Genomic DNA, 17,753 nt, shown 5'->3' with positions numbered 1-17,753 from the left:
ACCAAGCACTGTTCTCACATGCAAACTCTAACACGGCATGCAGGTCATACATTCAGAGTTCCTCCCTGAGCACAGAACACTGCTCTAGGTGTTTCATTTCTCCTCTGTGTACGAATGCTCGATTGTGAGTGTGTACAGATGTGTATGGATGTGTGGAGGCCTAATGCTGCTGGTGGGTGTCTTCCTCCATCACTCTCCTGCGTATTTATTGCAACAGGGTCCCTTGCTGAACCCAGGGCTTGCCAATTCTAGCTACTCTAATAAGCCAGCTTGTCCTGGGGATCCCCAGTCCTCTGCGTCTCAAGTGCTGGGATTACAAACAGCCACCATGCCTGCCTGGCATTTATAAGGGCTCTGGGAAATCTACCCTCTCGTTCTTACTCACTAGTATTTAACCTATGGAGCCATCTCCCAGCGCTAGAACACAGAACACTACAAGGCATATTAAAATGTCATAGCCAATATGACCTCAGCACACATCCTGCGGTCCCCCATCACCCTAGCGTATAGTTAGGCAAAGGTCAGGGTGACCAGGCTGCTGAAGCCGAGGGCAGGCTGTCCTACTAGATTCTAAAAAGGGTAGACTGTACAGGGGAACTGCTGGATTTTGTCTGTTATGATCAGTGACCAGATGGGGACTGGTGCCTGTACAAGGTATGCACAAGAGTTAGGCTTTGAGTGCTAAAGACAGGTTTTTGGCTATTAGCTTGAATGTGTGTTGTCGGGGCTAGGCTTGCTAAAATCAGTGACTTCTGTTCCTGCAGGTGGCTATGGGATGGATGTGACCAAGAAAAACAAGCGCGAAGGCACTGAAGTCACTGAAAGACGTAAGACTCTTTGGATTTCTCTTACTCAGAACTGTTTTGGGAACAGCTGCAATCTCTGCTCTTAGTCCACTGCCACCGCGGTATCTCCAAAGGTCTCAGCAGGCAGACTCCACTCCTTCGCCCGGGAGCCATCTTCTCGATTTTTGCTTTCATGGGCTTATAACCAAAGGAGTTCTGCATCTTGTTCCGGGATGAAAATCTCCATTTCTGAACCAGGTTCAGGGCACTATCCCCAGTCCGACAGAAAACAAAAGAAATAAAGAAAGGAAAGGAGGAAGAGGAGGGAGAAGGGAGGAGGGAGAGAAGGGTTTTCTTTTCCCCATAGTTTCCATGAGCAGAATTTCAACAACTGCCCGGTACTCTGTGGTTTGATGACTACTTGAATCTCTGTGGTCTGTTTAACTTCTTTATTTAACCCTTCTCTACCCAGCGGTATAGGACAACAGAAATCTAAAAGTAGAATGTCTTACTTATTTTGGGGTCTAGGTTGAAATACCGCTGGTGTCACGCTCGAAATCCACACTAAAACTTGAAATCACATACATTTCCTCTGTGGAACTGTCCAAATGATAAATTCAGGGGCGTTTAGACTGTCTCTCCAGCAACTCTAATTTAGGAAACTTTTTCATTTATTGTGTGACTTCCATTTATTTCCAACAACAACGAAAAATTGTGGCTCCACTGACTTAGAACTTTAGGCTAGAAATAATTTATGTTTATGCATCAGAAGATCCCTAAGGTCGGTGCAGCAAGAGGTTGCTGGGAGCTCAAGGGTCATTATTCAAATGGAGCTGTTACCTTCCTGTGACAAGCCTTCCCTTTAATGTCCTGAGTGCGGTCCCCACAGCATTCATAACCCTGTGCTCCTGGGGGAGTGAGAGAACTAATTAGAAACATGCCCCGTGACGGGCAGGGATGGATGGGCAGCAAGGCTGGAATCCCAGCAGCAGCTGACTCCGTGCGGCACACGGTGGTCTGGACCATCTCCTTCCAGCTGCTCTTTCACCCCTCTTTCTGACAAGCATGCATGCACGCACTCCACACAACCACATCTGTACACATGTGCACGGCACACAGAAAACCCCCTTTAAAGACCAGCGAGGGCCAGTCAGGTGGCTCAGCATGTAAAGGTGCCGGCCTGCTGACTGTTTAAATGTGAAATCCAGACCTCACATGGTAGAGGGAAAGAGGCAACTCCTGCAAGCTGTTCTCTGTTCCATACACATGCCATGGCACACACATGCCCACACACATGCCATGGCACACACATACCATGGCACACGCATGCCCCCACACACAGGGGCTCCAGCCAGATGAGGCCGAAAGTGAGGGAGGTAGTGTGTTGATGGTCACAGTCAGACAAAAAGTTGACCCTGTTATGGCTTTGGGAATCCACCCAAGCCTCATGCTACTTCAGGGGACTGACTCCTGAGGAAAGAGTCCTACTTCTGAACAATGTTTTCCCAGACACGGGAAGCTGTTAGTGTCTCCGTAAGCTTGCCACTGGAGAAACTCGTGGTTGTGTGGTACAAGGGGATGTTCCTCAAAGTCTGCCTCTGGGATTCGTTGATGCTCATTTTACTGACCTCCCAAAGTGGCTGACTCAGGCTTCCCTTCCTCTCTCTGCCCTCTACGCTCACACACGTCCTTGAGGGTCCAGAATGAATCATGGTATCCCAGAGACACCTCCAACGTCATCAGGGCAAACAGAGTGAGATCAGCCAGGGTGCTGGCCCCAGCTGGCCCAGGCATCTCTGGGAAGGGACAGAGCAGGGATGTGTGACTGTAAGAAAGGAGAGGCTGGCCCTCTTCCAGACTCAGACTTGGGCCTGGACTGGAGCCATCAGTGAAAGGCCTCGGTGCCAAGACAACCCACTCTAACAACTGGGGGGGGAACTTTTGGTACTGACTTAGTTAGGGTTTTCATGCTGTGAAGAGACGCCATGACCACAGTAACTCTTACAGAGGAAACATTTAATTGGATGACTCACAGTTCAGAGGTTTAGTCCATTGTCACCATGGTGAGGAGCCTAGCAGCACGCAGGCAGACATGGTGCTGGAGAAGGAGTTGTAAGTTCTACATCTGGATCTGTAGACAGCAGGGAAAGAATACCACACTGGGCATGACTTGAGCATCTGAGACTTTAAAGCCCACCTCCAGTGACACAATTCCTCCAACAATGCCACACCTACTTCAACAAGGCCTAATAGCCCTACTCCCTATGGGCCTATGGGAGGCCATTTTTTATTCAAACCATCATAGGCACCAAAGAGAAAATTTATAGTCTAGGACATTGACCCTCATTGTTACTGCTCATATTTTCATGTATAATAATAGGTCAGATTTCTTTTCATAAAACACAGCTATGTAAAAAGCTCTGTTGAGCCTAACAATGGTCTTAATGTATGACAGACACCAGACCCTGCCAAAACCCAGTAATGTCAGTAAAAGCTACAGCGTCTCCTCTTTTCCTTGTCTTTTCCAGTTATCACAGAAACAGTAACTACAAGACTCACATCTTTACCACCGAGTAAGTAGCTTTGTCACAGTAGGTCCCATGTGAAGGCTTGAACACGACAGTGTTCCCACTGAGAAAATCTAAACTTTCTGGAATATATTCTTGTGTCGGTGGGGGGAGGGGATTGAGACAGGATTTCTCTGTGTGGCCCTAGCTATCCTGGAACTAATTCTGTCTATTGACCAGGCTGGCCTTGAACTCACAGAGATGCACCTGCCTCTGCAGCCCTAGTGCTGGAGGCCTGCGCCACCACCACCTGGCTTGGGAGATAGCCTTTGCTAGCAGTTAGGCTGATGTTGGATTATACACCACTACCAGTCCGAGTCATGTGATTTGCTGCGGAAGTGCGCAGCAACTGTGTGTTTCCTTATAATTTGAGGATATTCCCATCACTCCCTGCAATAAACCCCCTTGTGTCTTGGCAGTTACGCCCCACTCCCCTCTGCTCCCCCTGGCCCCTAGGAACTCCATCTGCCGGGAACGGTGTCTGCGTCTGTCTTTATGGATTTGCTAGTATAGTCAGTAAAATATGGGGAATCCTATACTCCCTGAGCATTTGACTTCAGTCCACTTTTGTTCGGGAGCTCTTAAGTGGATTCTAATCTTCCTGGTGGATTCTAACAACAGAAATCCCAACACTACCCCTGAGCCCACGTGGGCTGTGGGGTGGGGAGAACCAAATCATCCGTGGCCAAACCCACGTGGGCTCTGGGGTGGGGAGAACCCACCCATCCGTGGCCACAGCAGGGTGACAGAAACAAGTTAAGTGGAACCCAGAGCCACCCCTCATCCTCTCAGCACCTCTCACGGCTGCTGAGTCTGGGTCCCAACTTCCATTTGAGATGGGGGCGGGGCTTCGCGTCACTCAGCGGCCTGGTCTGTCTGGTCTGTTTTGCCTCCGGGATAACTTTCCGTGCTCCACCAGAAAGCTCTCGTTCACATCAAGCAGGACAGTCTTTCCAGACCTCTGTACTGAAAATGAGGAATGGGGAAAGGGCCGCTTAGAATTTGGAGCGTGGTAGGCAAGGCATCCCAACCAGCGGGAGCCTGACGAGAAGGGGGGCTGGGAAGGCTCCACAGAGCAGAGGATGAGGAGACCCTCTGGACAGGCTCCACCTTGAGACTGTCACCTGCTTTGACAGAAGGGAGCACCAGCAATGGATACGCTAAGACAGGCTCTCTCGGTGGAGGAAGTCGGCTAGAGAAACAAAGTCTGACTCATGGCAGCAGCGGCTACATCAACTCAAGTAAGTGGAGTCTGGCCTGAGGGTCAGGTTGATAAGCAGAGAAGAGAAACAGTGGAAATCCACCGTCTGCAGTCATTGCATGAGGGGGACCATTGCCCTCTCTGTCGTTCATTCCACATGCCCCAAGAGTCACCCAAATGACAAGGGAGGGATTGGACACCTACAGCAAATGGATTCGATTTTCACTAAGTCTCCAGGGCAGGTGACACTCACCAGTTAGGAAGCCTGCGAAGGAGGTTGTCTCTCCCCCATTGAGTCCCTCTACCTCAGCTACATCATACAGCTGTGTGTGTTTGAGGTTTACAGTCGGACTAACAAGGAGTGAAAGGTGAAGTCTGATTTGCTCTGCTGAGAAACTCGAATGTAGTTCTCAACCTGTGGGTCACGACCCCTCTAGAGACTGAATGACCCTTTCACAGGGTTTACATATTAGATATCCTGCCTATCAGATATCTATGTGATAATTCATGACAGTAGCAAATTATAGTTATGAAGTGGCAATGAGAATAATATTATGTTGGGGTCATCACAACATGAAGAACTGTATTAAAGGGTCTCGGCACTAGAAAGGCTGAGAACCACGGCCCTAATGACACGCAGCTCCGAGCTGCAGTGTTCTGCTGGGTAAGCACCCACTGTGACCCTCTCGCTCCCTGTGAGGCCATCTTCCACATGAAAACAAAACCCAGCAAAAGTATGACAAAACAAACAAACAAACCACATAACCAACTCTGGAAGCCATTAAGAGGTGGCAGGGGAAATAAAAAGGAAACCTAACACTCAGGAGAGCCTGCCCTCGTCCCTCTGAGCAGGAGTCAGTGGTCCAGCATCAAGTCCTCAAGAAAACTCTAAGCATCCTTACAACCCCCACGCACTCTGTGTCTGAGGGCATCCTTACCTCTCAGTGTCTGCCCGAAAAGGCAGGAGCAGCAACCCTGCCTTCCTTCTCCTGTGTCCCCTGGGGTCCCCTGGCCCCTCTCTCAGGGTCCTCACTTAGTAGCCTGGAGATTATTTGGCTGATAGAACCGTGTGTGGATGTTGAGGAAGCATCTCTGGTGAGGTGGTGCCACTAACACTTACACTGCTTCCCCACGTCAGGCGGGAGCATCCGGGGCAACGCTTCCACCTCCAGCTACAGGAGAGCTCACTCGCCGGCCTCCACCCTGCCCAACTCTCCAGGCTCCACCTTTGAGAGGAAAACTCACATGACCCGCCATGGAACTTACGAAGGTATCTGCAAAAGAGAGCGACTCTCTTCCTGGTGTAATGCCACTCATCCTCAGCACATTGGCTTCTTGGCTTCTCTTGTGTCCACACTCCACCCATCTTCCTCCTCACTGCATGGCTGCTCTTACTGATCGCATTATTGGAATAGCCTTGCATTCATTTATCTCACTCATTCGTTTTTTATTCACTTAATCACTTTCCAATTAGCATGCTACTGTGTTTTACGCTACGCGAAATGCCTTACGGATCTTGTCTTCAGGGGCCCTATAGTCTATAGACGACCTAAGGTGACAGGAAGAAGCGGTAATACCGAGTAGAAGGAGGTTCCTACTTTCCACTGAGGAAATCAAGGATGACTCCATGAAGATGGTGCTTGGCCTTGGCATTGTGATTATACTCATAGATGGAAGGACAAGACACGGATGGTCCAGGGCTAAAGAGGGATTGGGAGGCCCAGATTCTGTACTAGGCTTAGATTTTAGTCTCCATATAAGAACACACAGAGGTTTTTGAGGCAAACAGGTAATCATATTTGAGGCCCAGAAAGCCATGGACAAGTGATGGTTTAAAAGGAAATCTTCAATGGTTGAGAAGAGAGAAATCTGGGCTACGACTAGCTTCTAGAAGTGAAAGGGGGCTGGGAAGTGCGAGATAAAAGAGACAGAATTGGCAGACTTTGCCACCGATGTGAAATGTAAGAACCTGGAAACAGCTGTGCCCCTGGGGTTCCAAATGCAGACAGGGAGCAAAGTTATGCCAACAGTTGGGACAGGCAAGCAGGAGGAAGGGCCCTGCTTGGGTGAATTCTGCTACAAGAACGACCCATTGCCTCCTGAAACACCTCCAGCTATGGGACATAGTAGCTGGCACCCCTGTCCCATAGGAAGCCTTGTGGAGGTAAGCAGCCTTTTGTACTAAGTGTCCTATCTGCTCTCCAGGTAGCTCCAGCGGCAACTCCTCCCCTGAGTACCCACGGAAGGAACTCGGTAAGTCGTCTCCTTATTTGCTGGCGAAATGCTCTAACAGGGCGCTAGGGAAATGCCTGAATGATGGATGTTGGTCAGGGGATACCAGGAGAAAATGGTTTCTTCTCAGAGTTTGGCTCCTGTTGACTTGCTTCCCATTCACCCTGATGCATCCTTGCCAGTTTATTAACTTATGTCGTCAGCATTTGCTCATGACGCTGCTAAGATGGTAAGCTGTGTACACGGTTCATGCCAGGACACATGCGCCCCTAAGGCCAAGCAACAGCTGTAGGGATTCTTCTTTCCACGGTCTTCACAGAGACCTGCCACCAAGGAGGAGCACCAGTCACAATGTTCAAATGCTGGACGTCTCTCTACAGCTCCCTCCCAAGGGCCACGCAGAACACCTGTGCCACACTGAGCTGTGTGTTCACTTGACCTTAAGTGTTTCTCTTGACCTTAAGTCTTTGGTCTGTATTCTTAGAATCTCAATGTACAAATGAAGTGAGGTTAGGACCAGTGGTTACATAATGATTATAATTTTCTTATTTGCTTATGTTGGGAAAGCCAAGGTAGGCTTTAATAAACTTAAAGATTTAGCAGTCTTTTTGGTCCATTTGACAGTGTTTCCACTTGTCCGAATGCATCACACATACACACATACACACACACCTCCGACACAATGCTCTAAGCATCAGCTAACTCAACACTTGCTCAACTAAACTGCATAAAGGAGTTGCAAGAACATTATTTGCCCTTCAGCCTCTAGGCATCATTTATTTAGCATCTTCTATACAGTTAAATATATATATATATATATATATATATATATATATATATATATATATATATATCTGGATTTAGACACTGTGAAAATATCACCAAGTTCAAAAATATTCAGCATATCAAGTCTGTGCCTGAGGTTACTTTTCTCTTTTCCTCAGCATCTTCTGCAACCAGAGGACGAAGCCAAACGCGAGGTGAGTACTATCACTGAATCCAGTTCAATTCACTCTGAGCAACTAGTACTTGTCAACCTGTAGCCAGGAAGCAGAGCACAGAAGCGAAATTGGAAGAGCCTCATCTTGAGGAGCCTGGAGCACTGCAGAGTCTCAGACAACTCTGTGAGCATAGGAGTGGGCATCTGAGAACGACCCACAAAGCTCCATGGGCAGGAACCAAACAGTGGCAATTGAGGGATACGGGTGCCACATCTGTCTTCACAGCTGGTCTCCTAGATGTGCTCTGATTCCTTCGTAAATCAAGACAAGCAAAAGCCCTTCTTTGACAAATTATTGCAAGGGATAGTTCTTTAAACTTGTCATCTAGAAAGACAGAGGAGAGAAAGACTCTAGGAAAGCCCCCCCAGCAGAGGCCTGTGCAACGTGGGAGCCTTGGTCAGGCTGCACTGAAGGCAGAGTCCTCCGCAGGCTCTGTGTGGTGTTCTTCGTGACCAGGCTAGGCTCCCACTGTGTGTCACCGGGAGCTGTACCAGCCACCTGCAGCTTTAGGACAAGAGTTAAAAGTCTCCCACTCCCTAGCTGAAGCTAGCTCTACACTGCCATCTTACCGACTTCCTGTTAGATGACAAAGTGAACACCAGAGGTTTTCGAGTTCTCTTGTCCCCATCTCGGGGGCTCTCGGAGGCAGAAAGATGCTGGCAACAGTGAGGTGGGTGGTGACAAGCAGGGCTTCCTCGCTCAGCCTGGGGTTTGTGAAGTCTCAGGTATCTAGGAGTCAGCTGGCAAGTGCTATGGCAGAGAGGACATCCCTTCTGTAGCCACACAAAGTAGCCCAATGAGTCACACTCTTTTCAGAACTCGGGGTGCAGGATGGTGATGCAGACTCCTTCATCCATAGCCTCTCCTTCTCTTTTCTCCTCTTGTACAGAGAGCGAAATTCGGGTTCGACTGCAGAGTGCGTCACCATCCACCAGATGTAAGTGGTCACTGTCCTACTTCAATGACAGCACCCAGGAAAGTCTCAGAGTAAATCAGAAGCAGAGGAACCGCAGAGCCGAGGAGTTAGGGGATAACGTGTGCTCCCCCGAATCCCTTTCGACACTGCAGGCATACCAGGTCGCCCAAGACACGATATTCAGGGGAAAGCCAATTGTCAAGCTAGTTTCTTAAAAGAGCCTAGCCCTCTAACAGCCCTATCCCAGATGACAGTGTCTTCCAGGCACAGTCACCCCAATGAGTCTGGCGAGGAAATACCTCCAAGGATTCTGAGTTGTGTGTGTGAAGCCCTGTACTTATGAGGCTGTCCCAGCCGCAAACTGGCAGGTTCATAGGAGCTACAAATTGTCAAAATTCAAAAACTGCAAAGCTAATGGGAAATGTCTCCACTTACGGGGCAGATACCAACTTCTCTGATATCAGAATGCCATCGGCATTCCTTCCCTGAACTTTGGACTTAGGAAAGGGTCCAGGGCCTGATGGGAAAGTCTGGGGTTCTTCGCAGGGACAGAGCTGGATGAAGTCAAGCGTTTGCTTAAGGGGAGCCGATCTGCAAGCGCAAGTCCCACCAGGAACACCTCCAACACGCTCCCCATCCCCAAGAAAGGCACCGTAGAAACCAAAACGGTGACCGCGAGCTCCCACTCAGGTAAGCGCCACAGCCCAGGCTGTCACCGGGAGTTGGGAACAGTGTGAAAGATGTGCCTCTTCAGATTTACCAGAGTCGGGAAAGCACCGAGTGTCTGCTCTTCCACACTGTGAATGTCTGAGCGGAACACTCTAATCCGCCTGCTCGGCTGTCTTCTGAGGATGTGGTACCCAGCTAAATCCCCCAGCAGGAGTGTCCCTCCCTCTCATGGTGAAGTACACGTGTGTTTCTCTTTCCAGTATCAGGAACCTATGATGCGACAGTACTGGACACCAACCTCCCCTCCCACATGTGGTCGTCCACCTTGCCCGCAGGGTCCTCCATGGGGACCTATCATAACAACATGACAGCCCAGAGCTCCTCCCTCCTCAACACCAACGCCTACTCAACAGGATCGGGTAAGGTGTGGGCTGCACCTGGCTTCTCCCTCCCAGAATGGGGACCAGTGGGGACCAATGGGGACCGCTGCAGCTCTACTCTGTCACTGAAGAGCTCCCTCGGTGGGCGCTGTAGTATGGAGTGGTGGGCAGCTTCCTGCCACTGTCTAGCTTAGCCCCAGAATAATTACACAGAAACTGTATTCTTTTAAACACTGCCTGGCCCATTAGTTCCAGCCTTTTACTGGCTAATTCTCACATCTTTCTTTAACCCATTTCTAATATTCTGTGTAACACCACAAGGTGGCTTACCAGGAAAGATCTTAACCTGCCTCTGTCTGGAGTGGGAGAATCATGGCGACTCACTGACTCGGCTTCTTTCTCCCAGCATTCTGTTCTGTCTACTCCGCCTACCTAATTTTCTGTCCTATTAAAGGGCCAAGGCAGTCTCTTTATTTAACCAATGAAATTAACACAAAACAGAAGACTCTCCCCCATCAGGGTGCCGTCCCCAGGGCCTCCTGGGAAGGTTTTGTTTTTGTTTTTGTTTTTTTAAGGCCAGATGTCCAAAGCATTTCCCACTGGAACATTGTTCATTTCAATTTAACCCAGAAGGTATTTTTTTTTTTATAGAATGAACATATAAGACTTAGTATCAGAAGAAATACAAAGAACACTAAAAGTAGATACGGACACCACATATCAATGAGTGTTATTTGATTGGGGGACCCTTGAACCATTCAAATAATTTTTAGAGATCCCACTCTATAAGATGGGGCCACTAAGAAGAGAACCTTTAACTGGACCCACTTTCTACTCTGGGTCTAGCTATCCCAGATAATAATGTAACAGAATGCTGGAGCCAGCTCCCAGCATTTGTTCTGGTGTATGCACAGCATGTGAGCGTCCGCCTTGCCTGAGCCTTGCCGTCAACTGTCTTCTCTTTCCCCGCTGTAGTCTTTGGAGTGCCGAATAACATGGCGTCGTGCTCCCCCACGCTGCTCCCTGGACTCAGCAGCTGCTCCTCAGGTCAGTGCCGCCACCTCGACACCTCTTCCTCTTATACTATTTTGGAAATTATTTATTTTTCTATTGCCTGAGAGAGCATTCTATCTGCACGGACGTTTGTTCATCATGAGTGTGAAGCGCCTGCAGGGGGCAGAAAAGGGCATGGGATCACCAGGAACCAAAGTTTTCCCATAGGCTCTGGGAGTCACACCAGTAAGGCAATCAGACCAATCCCCCACAGACATGTCAGTAGGCCAGCTCAAGGTAGACAATCCTTCCCAGATGATCCTAGGCTATGTCCAGTTGACAGTTAAGTCAACAATCAAGCCTATAGGAGTCAAAATTGGGGCAAGGATTTAGCAGGTGCACACCTTTAACCCCAGAACTCCAGAGGCAGAGACGGGTAGCTCTCTGGGTTCGAGACCATACTGATCTGTGGTGAGTTCCAGGGTTGCACAGAGGTGTGCTGTCTCAAAAGGGGATCTTCAAATAAACCACTTCAAACAGAGCTCAGTGGTTATTTTATGTTTTGCCACCCAGGCCACTGTGTTGGCGCAGACCTCAGGGTTAGAGCAGGGGAAGGGATGTGGTGATGCTCGGCTCCTGCCTTCAACCTGCCAACCCCTTAGTCAGAGCAGAGCCCAACCCACGGGAAGCAATAAGGATCCTGTAAAACAGCAGGGATTAAGTGAAGAGCGAGGTCAGAGAGGACTTCCTGAAGGAAGTGGGTCGAGGAAGTAGGAAACTAACAGGAAATTAAGCCCTCCACCCCCACTGCTGGAGAGAGTTGATTTCCTGTGTCCAGCTGATCAAAGGGCTCCCGAGCCGTGGAACCCATCTTCGCATGCTGGCCCAGCTCATTGGTGCTTTCTCTCCTGCAGCATATGGCTTGGAGAAGATATGCTTCCTCAAAGGGAGGGGAGACCAGGGAGTTTATGTGTTTGTTAGAGTCAGAGGAAAGAGTTCAAAAGAAAGGGAGAAACGTGCTGTGTTCGTGCTTCTGGGCTCAGTGTGTCTGCATCTGGTCCCCGCACAGCGAACCTGCTACTAGCCTAGAGGGCAACAGGGACAGGATTTTCAGGGGAGGCGGTAGTGTTTTTCAGCCCTGTGTGATGTACTGCTATTTAGTCACATGGCCCTTACTCTGAAACAACCATAGATAAAGTTTATTCTGGTGGAAGATGACCATGTTTCTAAGAGCATGCCCCTGGTAAAAGCAGTTTTCTGGGAAATGATCCAGCAGCTTCAGGATGCTTGCAGCATCTCAAGGGCATCATCCCACTCACGACTCTCACCCGTTCTCGGTTTCCCTCCCAGTGTTTGGCATGCAGAACAATCTGGCCCCCAGCTCTTCTGTCCTAGCCCACGGCACAACCACCACTTCCACAGGTTGGTAGCCCACGTGTGGGGCTCAGGAACTGGGAATGGGCACCCCTTAGATGCTACAACTCACGACACACCTTTTCACAGAGAGTTAAAAGGACCAAAAGAACTTTCCCACCAGTAAACCAGACCCCCGCAGCCTACGATGTCAACCCTCATCCCTTACTGTCTTTGCTATGAGTTGACTATACAGGGGAGCCTGTAAAGTCAGCAAGTCCACCCTGAGACATCTCATTCCCGTGTGTCTCTCATCCCAGCTGGTCAGGTGGTCTCTCTAGCTCATTAGTCAATCTTTTTCAGCCACTGCCACTTCAGATAAAGCTCCATGGTTGCTTTTATGTTGTTCCGCCCAGGCCATTGCGCCTGTGCAGACCTGGGGGGTAGAGCAGGAGAAGGGATCGCGGTGATGCTCGGCTCCTGCTTTCAACCTGCCTACTCCTTAGCTGGAGTAGAACGCCCAACCCACGGGAAGCTATAACAATCCTGTAAAACAGCAGGGATTAAGTGAAGAGTGAGGCCAAAGAGGACTTCCTGAAGGAAGTGGGCTTACGAACTAGGAAAAGACACAGCAAATTAAGCCACCCCACCACACCCCGCTGGAGAGAATTGATTTCAATGCTTTCTCTCAGCTGATCAGACCGCTCCCACGCCACCGTACCACATTAGCCCAACTCATTGGCGCTTTCTCTCTTGCAGCATATGGTGTGAAGAAAAATGTACCGCAGCCCCCCACTGTCACCAGCACCGGTGTGTCCACCTCTGCTAGTGAGTGCTATTACCAACATCTAGGGCCCCGGTTGGCACATGGGAGAGGCGCCATTACGACACACGGTGTCCTGGGAAAGATCTCAACCCATGCATGGGTGTTCTGAGATCCACAAACACAGCTCCTCTTGAAGGTCTCAGGATGTTTCTGCAGGGATGAGCTGGCTTGATCTTCCTCCCTGGAGCAGGAAGTTCCACCCCCCACACACACACACCTGCCTGCTGTTATATTCCAGCCACCATACTTACTGTAAACTCTTGGCTGTCTGTTACCTGGGATCTCTGAGAAGCTGGGAGCCCCTCCGAAGCTGCTTCCTATAGACTCTATGGGTTCACCCCATGCAATGAGCTATTTCCTCCAGTGCTTAGGTCCTGCTGTGTCTCCTTCCAGTCAGCAATTCATTCATTTAAAATAAAACGTTACCAAGTGCCCATTAAGTATCAGACAGGCAGTTTGGTTTTCCAGGTGACAAGAGAGGGCAGAGTCGTGTAGTGTCGTAGTGAGAGCAAGACAGTGCCGATGGAGCAGCGAGTAACAATCGCAAAGACAAAGTACACCAGACAATGACAGAAAAGGACATGATTCCTAAGCAAGCAAGCGATGTGGTAGACCTGGGGCCCGTGGATGAGAGGGCAGAGCTTTAGGGGGGCGGTCAGAAAAAGCCTCCCCAGGATGGTAAAACCAGTCTATTATTGTAGTTAAGGAAGGGCCTGGCTGATGAAAGAGACCTTGGCAAGGTCAATGAAGACCCTGTGTCTTCAGAAAGAGAGGTGGCCCCATAGACCAATCCCCAATACATCCATCATTGTCCCAACCTCTTGATGGCCAGACCTAGCCGGTCCCCAAGGTACTTCACAGCACTGCAGTCTAAAAGAGGAGCCCCCCAACACACTGGGGAGCCCTCTTTCCTTCCTCCTTGGCATCCTTCCCTTCCCCCTCACCCATGGCTTTCCTCTACAGCCTGCACCACCAGTGTCCAGAGTGATGACCTCCTGCATAAAGACTGCAAGTTCCTGATTCTGGAGAAAGACAACGTACCTGCCAAGAAGGAGATGGAGCTCTTGATCATGACCAAGGACAGTGGGAAGGTCTTCACTGCCTCCCCTGCCAGCATCTCTTCAAGTAAGTCAGAGCTCGGGTGCCGTGGGCTTCAGAAGGGCAGACTGTACAGGAGGCCCAAGGCTCTCACAAAGCGGTTGGAGGCCAGCGAGTTAGTCATAAGCCACCGGGATTCCATTTTGATGAAAAATACCTGCCTGGACCTGCCTTGAATGCAGATAAGCTAGGAAAACACGGGAGTCTGTGCACAGTGGGAGTCTAGTCACACCCCCAGAGAAGGAGATTAGCCCAGCAACACCTGACTAGCTTCCTATCAGGCTAACTTGGATCTTCCCAGGATGGAGGAGATACGAGCAGGCAGGGAGAGTGAAGAGACAGGCAGGGGGTGGGGAGTTAGACCAGGTTATCACTGGTTCTGCGCACAGCTTCTTTTTCAGAGGACACCCTGAAAAAAGAAAAGCAGGCTGCATACGTGGCTGACACCTGCCTAAAGGCAGATATAAATGGTAAGAGAAATCCGACCCTGCCCACCTAGTGAAATAAAGCCACACCTCATTTCTCCGTCTTCTGGGACCACAACGCTCACAGTCCACTGGCAGCCCCAAGAATGTGTTAGGAACATAGAATCCAGCCCTCCTCAGACTTGCTGGGTGGGAGGTCGCAGCTTTTATGTGGAAGTGTGTGTGTGTGTGTGTGTGTGTGTGTGTGTGTGTGTGTTCGTGTGTGTATGGGTGCACATGTGTGTGGGTGAACATGTGTGTGGGTGAACGTGTGTGGGTGCATGTGGGGGTACAATGTGTGGGTTCATGTGTGGAGGGTGCATTGTGGGGGTGCTGTGTGTGTGGTTGCATGTGTGTGGGAATACATGTATGTGTGCACATGTGTGTGGGGATTCACACGTGTGGTTGCATGTGTGTGGGAATACATGTATGTGTACTTGTGTGCTTTTCCCGTCCTCAAGTCCAACTCCCAACTTGTGTTTGTACTTTTAGGAGACCTAAATGCTGCGTCCACAAAGAGCAAGGTCACCTCAGTAGGTGAGTAAGATTGGGGGACCCTGCTGTGAAAGATCCACGAGGTTGGCCACAGTTAGAGGGACAGAGGTGGCCCTTGCCGGGAGCCTGTGCACACATGAGCTACCCAGATCTGGTTTCCTACAGGCTCAAATGGGAGAAAGATGGAAAATGGGAGTGACAGGCTGGGGTCACAAAGATGATGCTCCAGGGCCCCCCCCGCTCCTAAAGGCCAGCCGCCATGCTCCCTGAGGCCCAGAGTCTCCCACCAGGGCAGGCACAATAGGACAGGCCTAGGAAGGTCATCCCGTGACCGCTCCAGCCCTCCGCCCCTTTCCTCCCCTCCTCCCTCGCCTTGTGAAAGAAGTGCATGAAGTTCCCACCTCCAAGACAACTGCTAGCCCTTACCTTTAAAATATAATTTTAGGTTTTGGTAATAAGTGAGAATCACCAAAGGTGAGCTGTGTCAAGTGAGGCTTAGTGACCCGAGATGGGGGTTTAGGCCTAATCAGAGGTAGGCATCGTACATGCATGCATGCAACACCCCTAACAATGAAGATGTTTTAAAGCCCGCACTGGGGTCTGCGGCCTCCACTCCTTAAGAATCTCATTTAACTGTTTTACAAAGCAGTTTGACCTCATTTTATAAAAACCCTTGCCAAGAGTCACATAGCCAAATCCTGGGTTTTCAGACTTCCTTTTCAGTTGTATCTCTATGCTCATGAAAAGCCTCACACAAACTCAAACCCTCCAGAACCGACCCACGTGACGTCACCAATTTTGAAGGGAGACAGACAGAAGCCTCCTGAATTTAACTCATCCTCCCTATTTTTTCCACAGAAAACCACAGCTATGACCGAGGCGGCGGCGGTGGTGGAGGCAAAGGCAGCGGTGGAGGCGCTGTACATGGTGGTGGTGGGGGTGGCGGCGGTGGCACCGGTGGCGGAGGAACATGGGGAGCTGCGCCTGCCTGGTGCCCCTGCGGCTCCTGTTGCAGCTGGTGGAAGTGGCTGCTGGGCCTGCTGCTTACCTGGCTGCTGTTGCTGGGTCTGCTCTTCGGCCTCATCGCTCTGGGTAGGTGCCAAGGGCCTAGAGCCTGAACGAAGTCCCCAGCCCTCCTCCCCCTTCTTAGAGTTAGGAAACTGCAAGCAGCCCTGAGCGTTAGGGCCCAGGAGCTGGAGTTCACTAAGCCAGGCAAAGGCTGTTTTCCAACAAAGAGGAAACAGCCCCTGGAGGCATCTGGTCCAAGTCTCAGGGTCACTAAGAGGACACTGGGAATCTAAGGTCCTGGCTCCTCCCTAGGCTCTTGCACTGGTGGCCTTCAGGGCCTCACTGCCTCAGGGTCCTTTCAACCTTTATCTTTCCTGAGCATCTACCTCCTTTTCCCTGTTTCTCTCTCTCCACCTCCCAGAGGAAAGAGAGCCAGCCTTGTATTCAGCTTGGGTAGTGACAGAGCCAGGCTTCCGGAAGCTCAGGAAGATGTTAGCTCCTATTGGCCACAGGATTATCTCTGCTTGAGTATTCCTGAATTGTGTGCCCCGAAGTGTGCAGAAGCCCCTTCCCCAGCCCAGGGCCCCAGGGCAAGAGGCAGACCCAGTCCTCACAGACGGTCCTCCTGTGTCCATCATAGCGGAGGAGGTGAGGAAGCTCAAAGCCCGGGTGGACGAGCTGGAGAAGATCAGGGTGCAATATTCTGAAGACAAGGTGGAGAGAAGTAGCAAGGACCGCCTTCTGAGTGAGGCGCCCGGCCTGGGACCTGGAGTAGGCAAAGCTGAGCTGGATGGCCGTAGCCAGGAGGTGATCTGGCTCTTCGTGAGGGACAAGCTGATGAAAGAACAGGAAAACGGTGAGAGCAGGCCAGAAACAAGGCCAGCCAGCCCAGAACTGGGGGCCTGGGTGGCCTTACGCCTGTCCCGGGAACACACCTAGGCCTCTCTTCTCCTCCCATCCTATCCTCCATCACCCTAAGAGACAAGATGGAGCTGGGCTGGGATCCCCACTTTCGTTTGGGTGGTGGTGGTGGTGGTGTATGTGTGAATGACTGACTCGAGGTCTGTTCTTTTTTGTAGGAAATCTCAGAGGAAACCCTGGTCCAAAAGGTATTGGAGTGGGGTGACCCAAACTTTCCCTTGCCCTCATATCTGCAGGGGAGGCATGATTCCCCTGGACTGGAATCCTTTTCTCTTTGTGCAAATGGGAGAATGCAGATAACACCTGTCTGTCAGGAAGCTGGGAGTTAACTTTCCAGTCAGACATCACAGCAGGGTTGGGAGCCTGGGCACTGTCCAGGAGAAGCCTAGCGGTCTGCCCCGAGGGCCCTAACAGGGCCCCGTCTTCTCACTGTGATTTGTGGTTCCCATGTTGGAAATGACTGTGAAACACGGATGAGAAAGCAGCTCTTGGTTAATATACCATCTCACAGTGTCTGTCTTTCTGGTTTTAGGTGACATGGGAAGTCAAGGCCCTAAAGGTAACTATTCCAAAGACAGTTTACCTTAAGCCCTGGGGAGGGCGCCGTTAAAGCAAGCAGGAAAACCCTCAGGCTGAGAAAGGCCTTTTAATAAGCAGTAGTCCGCACCTGCCTGAGGAGAAGCCTGCCTGTCCTGTTGCCCCTTGCTGGACCCAAAGCAGCTTTCCCTGAATCACATCACTGAGCATTTTGTCACGTATAGAGTGGGAAGGAACTACATAAAGACCCTGGCCCCTCCCAGAGCCTCTGATTAAGTGGATGAAGGGGCCCAGGAACCTTCCGTCT

The 17,753-nt window shown here is 50.5% G+C and overlaps 1 protein-coding gene across 2 annotated transcripts in view; it reads left to right on the top strand.

Annotated features, from left to right (window-relative positions):
• The first annotated feature begins 775 nt into the window (after nt 1-775).
• Col17a1 (collagen type XVII alpha 1 chain) overlaps nt 776-17,753 on the top strand; it is a 37,412-nt gene continuing 20,434 nt past the window's right edge. For both annotated transcript variants that reach the window (XM_075975117.1, XM_075975118.1), the window contains exons 1-19: nt 776-827; nt 3,314-3,358; nt 4,489-4,593; nt 5,692-5,823; nt 6,759-6,806; nt 7,730-7,765; nt 8,676-8,723; nt 9,249-9,392; nt 9,632-9,790; nt 10,727-10,798; nt 12,095-12,166; nt 12,857-12,925; nt 13,887-14,048; nt 14,411-14,491; nt 14,978-15,022; nt 15,839-16,072; nt 16,629-16,844; nt 17,068-17,097; nt 17,442-17,468. In XM_075975117.1, the coding sequence (XP_075831232.1) occupies nt 776-827; nt 3,314-3,358; nt 4,489-4,593; nt 5,692-5,823; nt 6,759-6,806; nt 7,730-7,765; nt 8,676-8,723; nt 9,249-9,392; nt 9,632-9,790; nt 10,727-10,798; nt 12,095-12,166; nt 12,857-12,925; nt 13,887-14,048; nt 14,411-14,491; nt 14,978-15,022; nt 15,839-16,072; nt 16,629-16,844; nt 17,068-17,097; nt 17,442-17,468 (1,777 nt within the window). The remainder of the gene's footprint in view (nt 828-3,313; nt 3,359-4,488; nt 4,594-5,691; nt 5,824-6,758; nt 6,807-7,729; nt 7,766-8,675; nt 8,724-9,248; nt 9,393-9,631; nt 9,791-10,726; nt 10,799-12,094; nt 12,167-12,856; nt 12,926-13,886; nt 14,049-14,410; nt 14,492-14,977; nt 15,023-15,838; nt 16,073-16,628; nt 16,845-17,067; nt 17,098-17,441; nt 17,469-17,753) is intronic.

The sequence above is a fragment of the Microtus pennsylvanicus genome, chromosome 5 (genome assembly GCF_037038515.1).
Source record: "Microtus pennsylvanicus isolate mMicPen1 chromosome 5, mMicPen1.hap1, whole genome shotgun sequence".
Taxonomy (NCBI): domain Eukaryota; kingdom Metazoa; phylum Chordata; class Mammalia; order Rodentia; family Cricetidae; genus Microtus; species Microtus pennsylvanicus.
The sequence above is the reverse complement of the archived record's forward strand: the minus strand, read 5'-3'. Positions and strand labels throughout refer to the sequence as shown.